At 30.2% G+C, this 15166-nt stretch overlaps 3 protein-coding genes and 1 pseudogene across 3 annotated transcripts; 2 read left to right on the top strand and 2 right to left on the bottom strand.

Moving 5' to 3' along the window:
- Window positions 1–2259: 2259 nt before the first annotated feature.
- LOC132932490 (uncharacterized) lies at window positions 2260–5754 on the bottom strand (annotated as a pseudogene).
- A 4657-nt stretch (window positions 5755–10411) lies between these two features.
- Window positions 10412–11170, bottom strand: LOC132932489 (uncharacterized). Its single transcript, XM_060998880.1, has 2 exons — window positions 10672–11170; window positions 10412–10599 (listed from the first exon to the last, which is right to left on the bottom strand). Exons 1-2 carry the CDS (start codon window positions 11168–11170, stop codon window positions 10412–10414), a joined length of 687 nt encoding a protein of 228 aa, XP_060854863.1.
- Window positions 11171–12212: 1042 nt separating this feature from the next.
- Window positions 12213–13407, top strand: LOC132932488 (52 kDa repressor of the inhibitor of the protein kinase-like). Its single transcript, XM_060998879.1, has 2 exons — window positions 12213–13286; window positions 13393–13407. The coding sequence occupies exons 1-2, from the start codon at window positions 12213–12215 to the stop codon at window positions 13405–13407; spliced, it is 1089 nt and encodes a 362-aa protein (XP_060854862.1).
- Window positions 13408–13475: 68 nt separating this feature from the next.
- Window positions 13476–14085, top strand: LOC132933741 (52 kDa repressor of the inhibitor of the protein kinase-like). Its single transcript, XM_061000017.1, has 2 exons — window positions 13476–13907; window positions 13969–14085. Exons 1-2 carry the CDS (start codon window positions 13527–13529, stop codon window positions 14083–14085), a joined length of 498 nt encoding a protein of 165 aa, XP_060856000.1. The 5' UTR covers window positions 13476–13526.
- The last annotated feature ends 1081 nt before the right edge of the window (window positions 14086–15166 follow it).

Below are 15166 nucleotides of genomic sequence, written 5' to 3'. Positions count from 1 at the left end.
AACCATTCATTCATATGTCTGTCGTCACCTCTCTCTGCACCTCGCCCTTTATTTAAAAATGAATATTTGTATCTCTAAATATATGTGAGGTGTCATTCTAAAAATTCAAATTGCTGATTGAATCATAAATCATGTGAATCAAATGAATCAGTGAACGAATCATTTGAACGAATCATTTTAGTGAGTCGAATCAAATGATTCGATTCATTTAAAAGATTCATTTTTCCCATCCCTAATCTATAGTCTGTTCAAAATGAGATCGGAACGGGCGGCCAAATAGTGCGCATGGGCGTGGCTTTGTATCGCGGCGGCGGACCGACGCGCCGTTGCCGACGAGAGCATCACATTATTTCACTATCGACTGCCGATAAGTCCAAATAATTTAAAATGTATAATAAGCTGCGTTGACGCGTATTTTTTCATACGACAATCCGCCGCGGTCGCTATACAAAAAAGGCATGCATAAATTAAAGACAATATTTACATTTTTTCATAAAACAATTGTTGAACAATTAACAATATATTATTTGTACGAATCTCAACAATTTTAAATGATCATCAAAAGAATATTTATAATTATGTTTTACAAAAAATTATGTACACGTCAGTCGTATGCATAAATTAAAAACAATATTTACATTTTTTCATAAAATAATTATTAAACAATTTACAATATGTAGTAATTATTATTATAGTCGGGGTCACGAAAACTGGTGGCTGATTTTAGCGCTCCTAGTGGTGTTTTTTTTTAAAGGCTATATTTAGTAGTAGATAGCCCCAACAAAAATCAACTAAAATCAGCCGCCAGTTTTCGTGACCCCGACTATAGTGACAACGCTCCCAATGTTATATTGTGTGGCTGCCGCCACACGATCAGGAGGTGGCAACTCTATAGGCTGAAACTAGACATCGATAATTAGTTCAGTCAGGGCCTGGACACTGATAAAAATTAACATGGTAAATATACCCAATACTCAAAAACGAGGCGGCCATGTTGGCGTTGGTCAATCAGTGTTACCATTCCAGAAAAACAAAATGTTTATTACAAATTTTTTTAATTTGTTTGGTACCTTCCATAATCTACACATAAATCACAGGTATGTTGACTTAAACACTTGCTATACAAATAACCGCAAACATAATGTAAGGCATTTTTTTCAGGTAAATTTAAGTGTCTATAGTCAACAGTGCAAATTTTGAAATTGAAATTTGTACCGCTCGAAGGTTCTGGCAACATAACATTAGAAATCCCAACTTCTCGAGAATTCATATGACATAAAATGTCATCAAGATCTTTTATACAATTGGCATTAGGTGAATATTGAAAATAGTTTAAGCAAAACAAGTTCCGAAACGCTATATAAAATTGAACAGGAATGGGATTTCGATTGTTTCCATTCTTATTGCGAAACATACCGAATAAATTTTCTAAACGATTCTGGTTCAAACAGTTGGTAAATAAAACATAATCACTAGGACAACTTTAATAACCCATTAATGGATATTAGCCAACCATTTATAAAATTCATTCCGCTAGTCACATCTGTACCACTTATCTTCGAAATAACTTTTAATTTTTTGAAAAAGGAAAGCATCATAGAAAGATGTTCTATTTGCATTGATGTATTTTAAAAAGGTCTCCTGAATGATTTGCTATTTGGAACTTTACATGAATTAAAAATATCAAACAGTTTATCCATTTTATCCATTTTATCTATGACATTAATCGTACATTTGGACTCTAATGGTAATTTACCCAATTCTAAGTAAGTATTCATTCCAGCAGCTACCGATTCGCTAAACACTTGGGCTGCCAAATAGACTCGCATTTTTTCGAATGGTCTTGGATTTATGTGAGCACAAGTAAGCTTGGGTGCTAATCTTAAATTAAGTTTGCTGTCCTCATTACTAAATTGTATGATATATTTGTTATCAGTAAGTTCATCATCAATACTAAAATTATGTTTGAAAAACATGTTACGTGTTGGCTTTAACAATTAATGTGGTGGATCAAACAAATACACAATTTCTTTGCCATTAACTGTAAAATAAGGGTGCTGTGGGCTAACGTAAACACTTTTACTGAAGCTAACAACATTTGAGCCTTGGTCAGTGACAAACGCTTTGACATTTAAAGAAATATTCAACAATTTTTTATGGTAGACATTATAATATCACTTAAATCTAGGTTACGGCAGCTTCCAGACACAAAAAATTAAGCTATTGGCTGATTCCACGATACATTAATTCCACTAATCATTAAAACCAATGCATACTTGGCTGCCTGAGATTTGTCTGATGAAATCCTATAATTTCATCTTTAGGAAGTGAATAGTACAAATGTGTTTTTAATGACATTTCATCAGCACATAAGATGCAGTCAAGGGCTTCAGTTTTAAAGTTAGAAATTTTGAATTTGACAAATTCAAACAAAAAGTCATTTAACCCAGGAATCAAATCATATTTTGAAGTAACTCTTCTTAAAGTCCGAACTGAAGGTAGACTAAGTGTACTTTTTAAAAATCTATACACAGATGGGCCTAAGAAGTAAATTGTTAATGCTAATTGTTTCATATCATCTTTGTACCCATGAGGGTTTCTTGTTTTGCATACCATATGTGATTTGACAATAGTTAGTACACTGGGTGACAAATATTGTTCACACAGGGAGAGAAAATTGTCAACAGTATTGAATTCAGTCAACTGATTGCTTAAGCCCAAAATTTTTTTTTCAGCTTTCAGGTGAGCTTTTTTCTTGATCATCAATTGGTGCCTTAACAAAACTTTTCTAGGTGTTTTTTCAGACCAAGCTTTCAGAGTTTAACAACCTTTTGAAAAACCTAAATGATATTTATAAGCTTTTAGTAAGCGCGCATTAAATTATAAATATACAGTTGAGTAAAATTGTTTAATTAAAGCTTACTAGGACTTATGAAATCTAAAGGAGATTCTAAACATCTAGATTTTTCACTAGTAAATGATGAAGATGTCCCAGAAGAAATACTGTAATCGATGCTATCATGTACTTCTAAATAAAATTTAAAAATATAATATTAATAATTATAAATGAATCTCTACATAAATCACATTAACTTACCAGGTGAACCAGGTAATGGAAGAGCCAATACTCCATTGCTACTATACGTTTCAGTAGTATATTTACCCTTATCATCAATCATTTTTAGTGGACTATTTGAGCCACAAGACATATCTTTAGTTAAAGTGGTACAGATTCCAACTTTGTCACTAGATGATAACTCCAAAGATGTACTTACCAGGGTTTGCGCTAATGTGCAGTACAACACAAATTGTGCAGTTCTAAAATAAAATGTGCAGTTCTAAAACGCTAATTGTGCAGTACTTACTGCTACCTACCTATTTTAGCATTGTAAAACAATAACTAATATACTATAGTTAATAGTATAATATAGACCAAAACGATTTGTATTAAAGTTATAATAATTCATAATAATCAAATTATATTATCGAGACATTAGGATATAACCATGAACTAATGTGGATTGACGGATTGTAATAATATGTTAAATGCATAGGGTAGACCTTTTACATTGTTAAATTTGTCATTTGAAATTCCGGCTATTTTTATATTATTTGTACTCGATTCTCCAAGTAAGATAACCAATTCATTATATTATAAATATATCATTATTAAACTATTATTACAAATGATTATTTTCTTTTAGCCAATGAAATATTAATATTATATTTAGTTATAATATGTTGTTTTTCTTGGACTGTCGTGTGTTGAATATTTATACAAAAATTTCCGCACATGGGTATCACTGAATTGTACCCATGCTGCAGTCAACGTGTTAAGACAACGCGTGGAGTATTTATTTTTTAATATCATTAATATCCTACGGTCTAATTGGACAATCAATCACCGACCATCAAGCGTTTGGTCATATATCAGTTGATATCACATAATATCACGGAAAATTACAATGAATACTAACGTAAGTTTTAATATTTCACTATTATTCATTAATTTAGAGCACGAATTTCTATGCAATTGCATATTTTTTCCTTTTTACTGTTTTGTATTTTTGTCACAAAGCGTATGAAAAACCACCTCTTGGAAACAAACATCACCAATTTGTAACATATCAAAGAAATATATCTTCTATAAATCAAGAAATATTGTGTTCACTCCAAGAATTTCTCACTCAACACTTTTCAATTGATCAGGAACTTCAGGATCCATTGTCAAACCATTTGTTCAATTATTGCCTAATGCAAATTTTAAAGATGTTCACACATTAATTGGTGAAGATTTAAGTCTACGGGATTTATCACTAGAGTATGATGAACTGTTGAATATAAGTAATATTTATGAACTTCGAAAAATGCATTTAAATCAAATAGTCTCAAAATTGTCTACATCAACAATACACTTTAAAAATATAACTATTTTATGAGCCAGATTATTAGCAGCTAAACCACACAGTGCTGACGTAGAGCGTTTGATTAGTGCAAGCAATTTATTAAAATCTCCAATGCGTTCAAGAATGTCGTTAGAAACAGAAAATATGTATTTATTCATTAATTATAACATGCCACCATTATATGGTTGGAATCCAAAAGAAGCTGTACATATTTGATTAACTAAAAAAAAAACACAGAGTTATTATGAGAATAAAGGGGAAAAAACAAAATTATTTTAATGGACTATTTAAGGAAGCAGATGATAAACATATCTATGTTTATTTAGGTTAAGATGATCATGATGATGTTAAAAATTAAAAAAATAAAATTGTAATTTGAAGCATAGGTCATTGATCATTTTATTTTTTATTTTTAACATCTATAACTAATATATTATAAGATATTTGATATTAATAAATATGTATTGTTGATTTTTATTTTTTTTTCTATTAATATTAGTTACCTAGTTTAAAATGTTTGAATATATTTTATTGATTTTAACATTTTTGAATTTTGTTTGAAATATAAAAATGTTTATAGGTAAATATTTTGTTCCAGAGCTAGATTACATTGTAGTGTAAGGTATATTTAATTTAACTAGGTATATTTATCTTTATATTCATGTTGTAAACAATTTGAGCGTGGTATTCTCTCATGCCAAAATGTGTATACAAGCCAAGTTCAGGGACCTATCTACTTGTGCAGTTTTAAAATATTCTTAGCGCAAACCCTGGTACTTACATCGCAACCATCTCTTTCATCTGAATATAAATAAAAAATAAAAGGCGATTAGAAAATTACTGCCGATAAATGTCATATAAGTTCTTACGTACCTGGAAATAGTGTAGGTATAGCATCTGGTTTTAACCTGTCCTCCAAAAAATTTAGAAACATATTTTTTTCAAAATGTTTTCCACATAATTTAATATTTTTTTGATGTAGAATGTCAGCTGGCAGTTGACGTCGCTCTAACCAAATTTTACATCTAAAAGTGTAATAAAAAAATGGTTTATTTATACTAAAAAACACAATTGACTTGGTGCTTGTTACATATTGTAGGTGCACTGCATAGTTTACTAGACTTAAAACATTTGGTATATTGTGCAACTGTGTAATATTATGTTATATATTTAACAAGTACCATTGAATTGTTTGATAATTAACATCATTATAAATTATAATATAAAATACTTACCGAGCAGGATCTTTGGGAAAAGAAAAAAAACTAACAGATTCTTTTTGAATTTTCAGTTCTCCACACGATTTCACAATACATTTAAATGAATAACCACTCTTTCGGCTCGACATTGTTATTTTATGTAGATATATAACAAAATATACAATATTATTCACAAAGGCACAGACCACAATAGAACAGTTACAAGGCAGTACGCACTAAAAATAAAAAACGTGTAACAAATGCTCTTGCTAAGTTTTTTAACCTTCATTCGGGCGCGCAGCATTCCATAGCACCAAAGCTCGCCTGACGGTAATTTACCGCATCGGAGTTTTTTTTACTTTTGAGCCCAACGTTTCATCTTAAATATTTTAGATGTTGATAAATATTATGAAAAAAATCTTGTACACAATATGTAGTATAGTAATATAATTTATTATAAAAAAAAACATTATTAAAACTTCGAATATTGAAAAAAAAACATAAATATTATCTTTACCTAACTTTAGTAACAAATATTAAACATTGAAAAATTAAAAATGTAAATAAAATAAAATTATTAAAACTTTGAACCTTAAAAAAAAAATATTAATATAAAGTTAACATCGTAAATGTAAAAATAAAACAAATTTAAATATCAAACATAATCTTCATCAGAATCAACTATTTCGTCATTCTGGCAATTATCACACGTATGTGATGAGTGTTTTTGAAAAATGCTTCTGTCACAAGTGATGCATTTTAGTCTAGTTATGTTATTCTTTTTTGAACCGCAAATTTAACAAAAGCATCGTTTGTTCGAAATCTCCTTACTTGTTTTTTTATTATCGACATCTCGGTAGGTATTCAAGAAAACACTCAAATCTTTAGGAAGCGAACAGATTTTTGCTCGTTCTCTCAAGTTTTCATCCATTAGTTCTACGGCCAAATTAAAAATATATTTCCGTCTTACGAAGGTTTCCAAGCAGTTGTTTATCTGATAATTTCTCATGAAGTTTATCCCAGCAATATCCAGATATCGGAAGAAAATTATCATTGGCCACCTTTTTGTTCTTCTTGAAGTTGAAATCTTTGAACACATAAGATCAATAGTGTCTACACCACCTTTTGTGGCATTATAATCCATGACTTGGACTGGCTTTCCAGTTTCGACATCCGTTTTGTTTTCGTCATGCAATGTCGATAAAACCAAAACAACTTTCTTCTTTTTTGTAACATATGAGACCAAAGTTGAAGTGTCATTGTATCCAAATAAATAACTGCCAGGGACAAGGTTTTTATTTTCTGTCACAAATATAGCTGATATTTCAGACTTATTCTTTCTCAAAGTTCCAAGGAAAGTTAAGCCAACTGATGCCAAAGGATAACTACTAAACCAATTATCTGTGGTAACATTTTTATTCGTACGCTTTAGTGGTTCGGTCAAAGTCTTAACAATATCGAATGGCTTACTGGAGGTTTCGTAGGGCCCAGGTTTTTGTGTCCTGCAATAAATAATCATGTTGAATGTATAAAATGTTTGAGAATCACACATTGAATACATTTTTATGCCATACTTTGCCGGTTTTTGGGACATGTACCTACTGTATAAATCTGCAGCGGCCATGAAAAGACACTAACATTTCATCGATAGTAACACTTTCCCCCACATTGTACGCACTTTGGAAATTAGCTACAAAAGCTGAATGAAAATTCCTAATCGGAGCTAGTTTGTCAGATATAGTTTGTCATCAAACCCTATGATCACTAATATCGCATATTCGCATACCCTCAAAAATAAGCTAGGATTTTTGCATGGACGTGATACACTAATGTATATAGTATAATATTATTCTTGGTAACTTAATAATATATTATGTATTTACATAATAAATATATAAACATAACGGTCACGATGTTTGCGTAAGGTGGGTACCTAATGTCTTGACGCATAATAATAATATCTATTACTTCAAGTGTATACCTATTTACGTTTAAATTTATCAACAATGTTGTACACGAATGACGTAGGTAAATAAAGGTATGTTAGGTTAGGTGTTTGTTTATTATTATTATTATTATTGTGTGCGTACATACCCAATACATAGGCATGTGTTCAGTGGCGCAACTAGACACTTGGGGGCCCTAAAGTCAAATATAAAATGGGGCCCCTAGAAACAAATATTCTTAAACGATCAAAGGTACACAGTACACCGCTTCCTCCCCACCCATAACCATAAGGTAATCAAAACCTTACCATCGTTAATCGTATATAATAGAATTTAAAAGTAAAATGGAAATCTTTGTTAGTTGACTCGAAATGGGCATTTGGCTAATTCTTTTTTTTGTTGTGTTTGAATTAATAAAGGTTAATATGAAAGAAAATTTTAGAAAAATCCACTGGAAAAGAAGAAAATCTGGAAATCAAAAATATAACAGTTATTCCACTAACCACCAAAAAATAGATAAATAAAATAATGTTATTAAATAAATGTTAAACTATCTAATTTGTTCATACATTTTACTTGTTTATTCATTTATAATTTTTAACAGGCAAAGGAGTGCATGGGATCAGCTAGTAATTTTATAAAATTAAAAATAATTGTATAAACTAACTTTTTTTCTAAATATTATGAATTTATAAAATAGAATCAGTATTAATATTTTTATAGTTTTTTGTAAAAAATCATCTAAAAAACGCTCTACATATATTGAGAAAAAAATAGTAGAGGATATAAACTTTAATACAATTCAGAAAATTAGAAGTATTATATTATATCATTTATATATTATATTATTTATATTATACATTAATCTATAGTAGTTCAATTATATTGAAATAGAATATATTTTTTTATATACCTATGGCCTAATATACCTTTATACACCTTTTAATATTTGCCTACAGTTCAATTATACAATTCATTAAAAAATTCAAGTTTCGATTTTTATAAAAGAAGTTGGATAATGGGTTCTTTATACTGATAGTCACCTTGACTTATTTCTAATTCTTCTTTATTTTTATAAAATTAATAATATTGTACACAAAATTAATTAATTAATTAGGTGGTACACAATTAAGTTATTAATTATTTTAGCATAATAAATCAATATATGTAAATGAACTGTTTCATGACTCTTACAAATGTAAACACAACTTAAAAAAAAAATAAGATATAGGTAAGTACCTACTTTTAAATACAAAACATTTAATGTATACAAATAATATTACATTTTTGAAAACATATACAAATCGAAATATATTATTAAAGAGAAATACATTATTTAATTAATAAATGTAATTTAGATTTTATAGCTTAATTATTTTATTTTAAAAAGTTTACTTTCCTAGCTTTAGAGTTTGCAAATGTATTTATTACATGATCCAACTTAATTTTTGCAGCAAAATCGTTTTCTATATTCAATACAGCAATATTAAATAGGCGATCTTGACCCATATTATTTCACAGATAGTTTTTTATCAGTTACAGTTTTGAAAAAGATCTTTCTGCCGATGCTACTGTAACTGGTAAAGTTAAATAAATTATACAAGCACTTAGAACATCAAATAAAGTTGTATATTAATTGTTTTTTATTATATATAAAGTAAGTTCTTTAATGGATTTGATTTTTTGTGGAATAAGTTGATCTTTAATACATAATAGTTGTCTAGTAAAGTCTGATGATATATCAGACTGATATAATTGAAAAAAATCCATTGATGCTTTAGCCAAATCATTATCACTTAATGCAATTAGTGAAGTTGGAAATAAAAAATCAAAATTCTCAGTCACCTTTCTTAGTCCTTCAAATCTTAAATTTAGTTGACATAGTACCATGTCAATTACAGGTAAAACTATTTTAACACGGAAATTTTCATCAGATATACTGAGTCGACGATCTCCTTCTACTTCATCTAAATGCTTTACAGCAAATTTTTGCCGCCTCACATGAAAGTTCATTGAAATTCCCCATTTGACACATAAGTGTTTGCATTCCGACAAAATAGTTATTTCATAGTCATTTCTTAAATTTTGTATAACTTCTTTAGCATTTTTTAAATTTCTATAAGCACTATGTAAATTTGTATGTGGATTCTGAAGTGTCTTTGATACAACGTGTAATGGTCTTAAAATATGCTCCCATAAACATAATAATAAGACAAATTCAACAGATTCTAATTTTTTTTTTAAGATAAACTAGTATATCTTTCTTCTGTTTTTGTACTAGTCAAAGACATATTGGTTAATGCTTTTAGTACATCAATAAACCTTGACTTCAATGCATAGAGAGATTCATGTCTTGATTCCCATCGTGTTGGACATAATTTTTTTAAGACTAGTTTTAATTCCTTTTGATTGATCATCACCAAAAGCTAATATTGCCCATCTTGATGCACTTCCACTAAAAAAATTATAAATAGCTTGTATGGTATCAAAAAACGATGCCACTCTTGGTGAACATTTGGCAGCATCTGATTAACTAAATTTAAGTTGTGGGCACAGCAATGAACATATGACGCATTGGGGACCTTATCCTTTATACGTTTTTGGACTCCACTATATACTCCACTCATAACTGAAGCTCCGTCATAGCCCTGTCCTCTACATTTATTGATGTCTATTTTGAACATAAGTAGGATTTCACTAATTAATTCTTCATAGTCTTGAGCTCCATGTTTATCAATTTTAAAAAATCCCAAAAATGATTCCTTAATACTGATATCAAGATCATCATAACTTATTACTACATACTGTATTTCAACACTGACTTGATCTAGTTTTACAATATCTTGAGTGGAATCCATAATTATTGAAAAACATTGTGAATTTTTATTTCATCACAAATATGATTTCGAATATTTGTAGCAAGTAATTCAATCACTTCATTCTGTACCTTCGAACTGAAGTATTTCACCTTTTTTTTTTCATCATTTAGAAGTTGATTAATAATAGGGTCATATTCAGCTAACAAACGTACTGAACGCATAAAATTACCTAAGAAATAAAAATAAAAAATATTTTATTGTAATTAGTTGGTAGGTATATATAATATTATTTAGTTAGTACCTTCGCCATAAAAATGCTCTGAATTACATTTTTGTTTGTGTTCATGTCCTCTTAGTGCTGTGTTACCAGCAGTTAGAAAAAGAATTATTTTAATTATTCTTTCTAATATATTTCTCCAAAACAAGGCCTCCTCTGAGTATTGTCGTTCAGATATTTTGTCAATTGTTTCATTTTGTTTCCATAAGGCACGAGTTTTACTTGCTTCAATATGTTGCAATGACTTTTCATGGGTAGTTATTTTATTAGTTAAATTTGGCCAGTCATTTACACCATTGATCCAAGCTTTTTGAAAATATGAATAATGGCGATTAGCAAAGAGCCAACATGTCTCACAATATACGCAATCCAAACCAACTGAATAACATAGCCAAAGTCTCGGCACTATTACACCAAATTTTAAAGGTTTTTCATAATAATAAGAAGACAAATGATAAGATGAGCCATCTTCTCTTTTTGTAATAGGAAATACAATTTTAGGTCGACATGATCCATATGACATGACCCCCCCCAGACACTGATATAATACATTTATAATTAAATAATACATACACAGAGTCTGACCCTGCAGTAGGTATACCGTATAACATAATAATATATATATATATTTCAAATATAAGTAGGTTGGTTATCAAGAATCTACTGAAATAATAATAATATAATAAAATATTTTACAATCGTATTTTAATAGTTTTGATAAAATCGTCCGTCGTAACGTTAATTCCCGATATTCTTTTGTATAGCGAAAGTGAGTTTATCTGCGTATTTTTCCACTATAGAGAACAATATTATTATCACACTATTTCTGTAATTTTATACCTACTATTAAAATGTATAGATTAGTTGACCGTCGCCAATCGACACTAACACTGACACACTGTAATAACGCAATAGTCGATTTACAGAAAATCATAAGTGAGTACGAACTTATTTTTCAATAAAATGTCGTCTAAAAACCAAACATCCATTAAAAATTTTTTTTTAAAACCTATTCAAACTTCAAATGTTAATCAAACTTGTACCTTAAGAGAAAATGTATCAACTAAAAGACCACTTTCACCTAATGTTACTGATATTAGTACAAAAAAATCTATTTATGATTTAGCAACTCCGTTTTCGTCCTTAACTCATAATAATTATGATATCAGTTTATTCTGCAACAAAATACTTTCACAAAATGAAATTTATGACATATTAAATAAAGTTTGGACACCAGAAATAAATTATAAATTTCCGATAACATCAATATTACTTCTGGAAAAGACCAAAAAGTAAGAAATCTTAAATTTCAATATGCATGGTTACTGCGATTTCCTTGGTTGTCGTATTCAGGAATACAAGACGGTGCATTTTGTAAATTTTGTGTAGCGTTTTCGAAATCTCATGGTGGACACAATTCTCAATTGTTAGGTAGTCTTGTAGTAAACAAATTTAATAACTGGAAACACGCGGTTGAAATATTTACCAAACACTCATCTCTAGAATATCACCAAAAATGTTTTCTTGATGCTACTAATTTTTCAAACGTTTTAAAAAATCCAAAAATGTCTATTGAACAACAATTAGATACCGAGAGAGTTAAACAGATTACAGAAAATAGAAACAAAATTAAACCAATAATTGAAGCTATTATTTTATGTGGGCGTCAGAACATTTCTCTACGAGGGCATCGTGATGATGGTCGTTTAGTTATCACTAAATCTGATGACAATGACTTAAAAAATAATGAAGGAAACTTTAGAGAAATTCTTCGTTATAGAGCTCAAGGAGATTTAAATTTGAAAATGTGTTTAGAAAGTGATGGTACAATTAAATATACGAGTAAAACAAGTCAAAATTCTATTATTGAAGCCTGTAATTCAGTTTTACTCAAAAATATTGTAGCACGTGTAAATTTTGCAAAATGTTTCTCAATACTCGCTGACGAAACAGCTGATATATCGGGCGTGGAACAAATGTCTCTCTGTGTCAGATTTGTTGATTTAAATAAACTTGTGCTTTGTGAAGAGTTTTTACAATTTGTACCAGCACATGATACAACAGGTAAAGGTTTAGCAAATTTAATATTAGAAACTCTTAAGCAATTCGGTGTAGAGCTTAAATTTCTTCGTGGACAAGGTTATGACGGTGCTGCGTCTATGTCGGGAATCTATAACGGCGTTCAATCTCACATAAGACAAATATATCCTTCTGCGATGTATGTTCATTGCTCTGCACATATTTTAAACCTTGTTGTCTCTAAATCATGTGGTGTGCGACCAATCATGAATTGTTTAAGCTTGATTGGCGAAATTCGAGATTTTTTCATACATCCCAAACGAAAAAATGTTTTATCATACAAAATTTTAGATTCCTCTAATGACACAACAAAAAAAACACTAAAACGTAGTTGTGCAACGAGATGGATTGAACGTTATCACGCGGTGCATGATTTTTTAGAACTTTTTGAATTTATTGTAGAGTCTTTTAGTGAAATATCAGAATGGAACGATCATGATACAAGTGGAAAAGCACAACGCTTACAAAAATCAATCTTAGATGGAGAATTCATTATTTCATTATTAATATTATCAAAAGGTTTTGGATTTGGTTTACCCCTATCTAAACAGTTGCAAAAAGTTGACATTGATTTAAAATTAGCAACTAGATTAGCTGATGAAACTTTAGAAGAAATGAAATGTTTTAGAAATAATGCTGAAAACTCATTTAAAAAAATATATACAGCTGCACATGATTTAGCTGCTCAATTTCAAGTGGAAATAACAATGCCGAGAGTTATAGGAAGACAAGTACATAGAATGAATATTCAAGCAAAATCTACCGAAGAGTATTACCGTGTATCCATATTTAATCCGTACATGGATTCTTATATAACTGAACTTGAACAAAGGTTTGTCAATCATAAGATTAAGCTTAACAATTTTCAGTCACTGTTTGATACAGAAGAAAATGAAGATAAATTTATTCAATTAGCCGATGATTACAAAGATGATCTGGAGTTCACAAATCATTCGTTATTATCAACTGAATATAAATTATGGCAAAGAAGATTAAAAAACATGGGAAAAAAGCCAGAAAATGCACTCCAAGCAATGACATTTTGCAATAAAGAAATGTACCCAAGTGTCTTCAAACTCCTTCAGATCCTTGCTACTATACCAGTTTCTACTGCATCAAATGAGCGCTCCTTTTCAAATTTGAAAAGAATCAAAACATATCTACGGAATTCTATGAACGAGGTAAGAATAAATAATCAAATATTATGCAAAATACATCAATAAAAAAATATTTTGATTTCAGGCTAGACTAAACGGCTTGGCAATGATGTCGATTCATAGGGATGAGAAATGCTTAACAGTTGACGCAGTCTTGGCAGAACTAGGCAAAACCAAAAGAAGATTAGATTTTATTTTGTAAATTTTATGAATATAGACAATATAGTATATATATTATATACATAAGCACAATATAATATAACACATTTGTTTTTATAAAAATAAAAATAACACATTTGAAATGCATATTATTTTTTAGGACCCCCCCCAGAAAAATTTTGAAAATCCGCCACTGAGAATAACTATAAATAGTGACCATCCCCGGCCACCACGTCGCCACCCGACCAATCCGGCACACATCGGCTTTCGCCAATAGTTTATTATTAGAGTTACGATTTTACGAAAACGAATTTATATTAATTATAGGAAGTTCTATTGGATATTTAGAACACTATTCTTGGTCTGCATTTATTAATTAACCATGATCATGATTTTACAATATTTTTAAATATTATACCTCGTAGTATAAATGTGTAATATTAAAATAATAGTACCTATAGGCTGTAATAACTAATAATTATAAGTATAAGTATAACCATCTCATTTTAAGCTATACGCCTATACGTAGATGTTTAGAATAAAGTATCGGAAATAAAAATAATAATTATAAAATGTGAAAAAAAAACTAAAAACAAATTTTTATTGTGGGGACTGGGGGCCTCCGATAAATCGGGGGCCCCAAAGTTTCACTTTGCTAACTTACCCCCTAGTTGCGTCACTGCATGTGTTTATGTATGCGTGTGCAATATTAAAAGTGGACGATCGATTATTACGATTTAGGAGTCACACTGCAATACTACGCGCGATAGTTAGTACAGTACGACCGTTATTATACCCTTGGAGTGGGGTGGAGTGGAATCGCGGGGGGACAACTTTGGCGACGCGAAACGCGCCAGTGTCAACCTGCCTCATCTCGTGACCGGCGCTCTTGCAACGTACATCAACTCTCACAGAAAAGCCTGATACGTTGTATTATTCAATATTCAGTGCTTTCCTTTGAGTTTTGTTGTTTTGCATTGGGCGCTTTTCACATACCGGTGAGTACAACTTTGAGGCCAGTGTCACACTTGCGGAATATCCGCAGCGGCCGTTCCGCAGCAGAATTTCCGCTTTGTATAGACTAGTATCACACTTGCGTTTTTTCCGTAGCGGAATTGGCGTGA

Source organism: Metopolophium dirhodum, chromosome 1, assembly GCF_019925205.1.
Source record: "Metopolophium dirhodum isolate CAU chromosome 1, ASM1992520v1, whole genome shotgun sequence".
NCBI lineage: Eukaryota > Metazoa > Arthropoda > Insecta > Hemiptera > Aphididae > Metopolophium > Metopolophium dirhodum.
Note: the sequence above shows the minus strand (reverse complement) of the source record. Positions and strands in the feature narration are given on the sequence as shown.

Coding starts and splice junctions, on each gene's coding strand:
- LOC132932489 (XM_060998880.1), bottom strand. CDS start 11,170: ATGTCATATGGATCATGTCGACCTAAAATTGTATTTCCTATTACAAAA. Junction 10,600..10,671: donor AGAGCATTTTTATGGCGAAG/GTACTAACTAAA, acceptor TTTATTTCTTAG/GTAATTTTATGCGTTCAGTA.
- LOC132932488 (XM_060998879.1), top strand. CDS start 12,213: ATGTCTATTGAACAACAATTAGATACCGAGAGAGTTAAACAGATTACA.
- LOC132933741 (XM_061000017.1), top strand. CDS start 13,527: ATGGATTCTTATATAACTGAACTTGAACAAAGGTTTGTCAATCATAAG. Junction 13,908..13,968: donor TACGGAATTCTATGAACGAG/GTAAGAATAAAT, acceptor TTTTGATTTCAG/GCTAGACTAAACGGCTTGGC.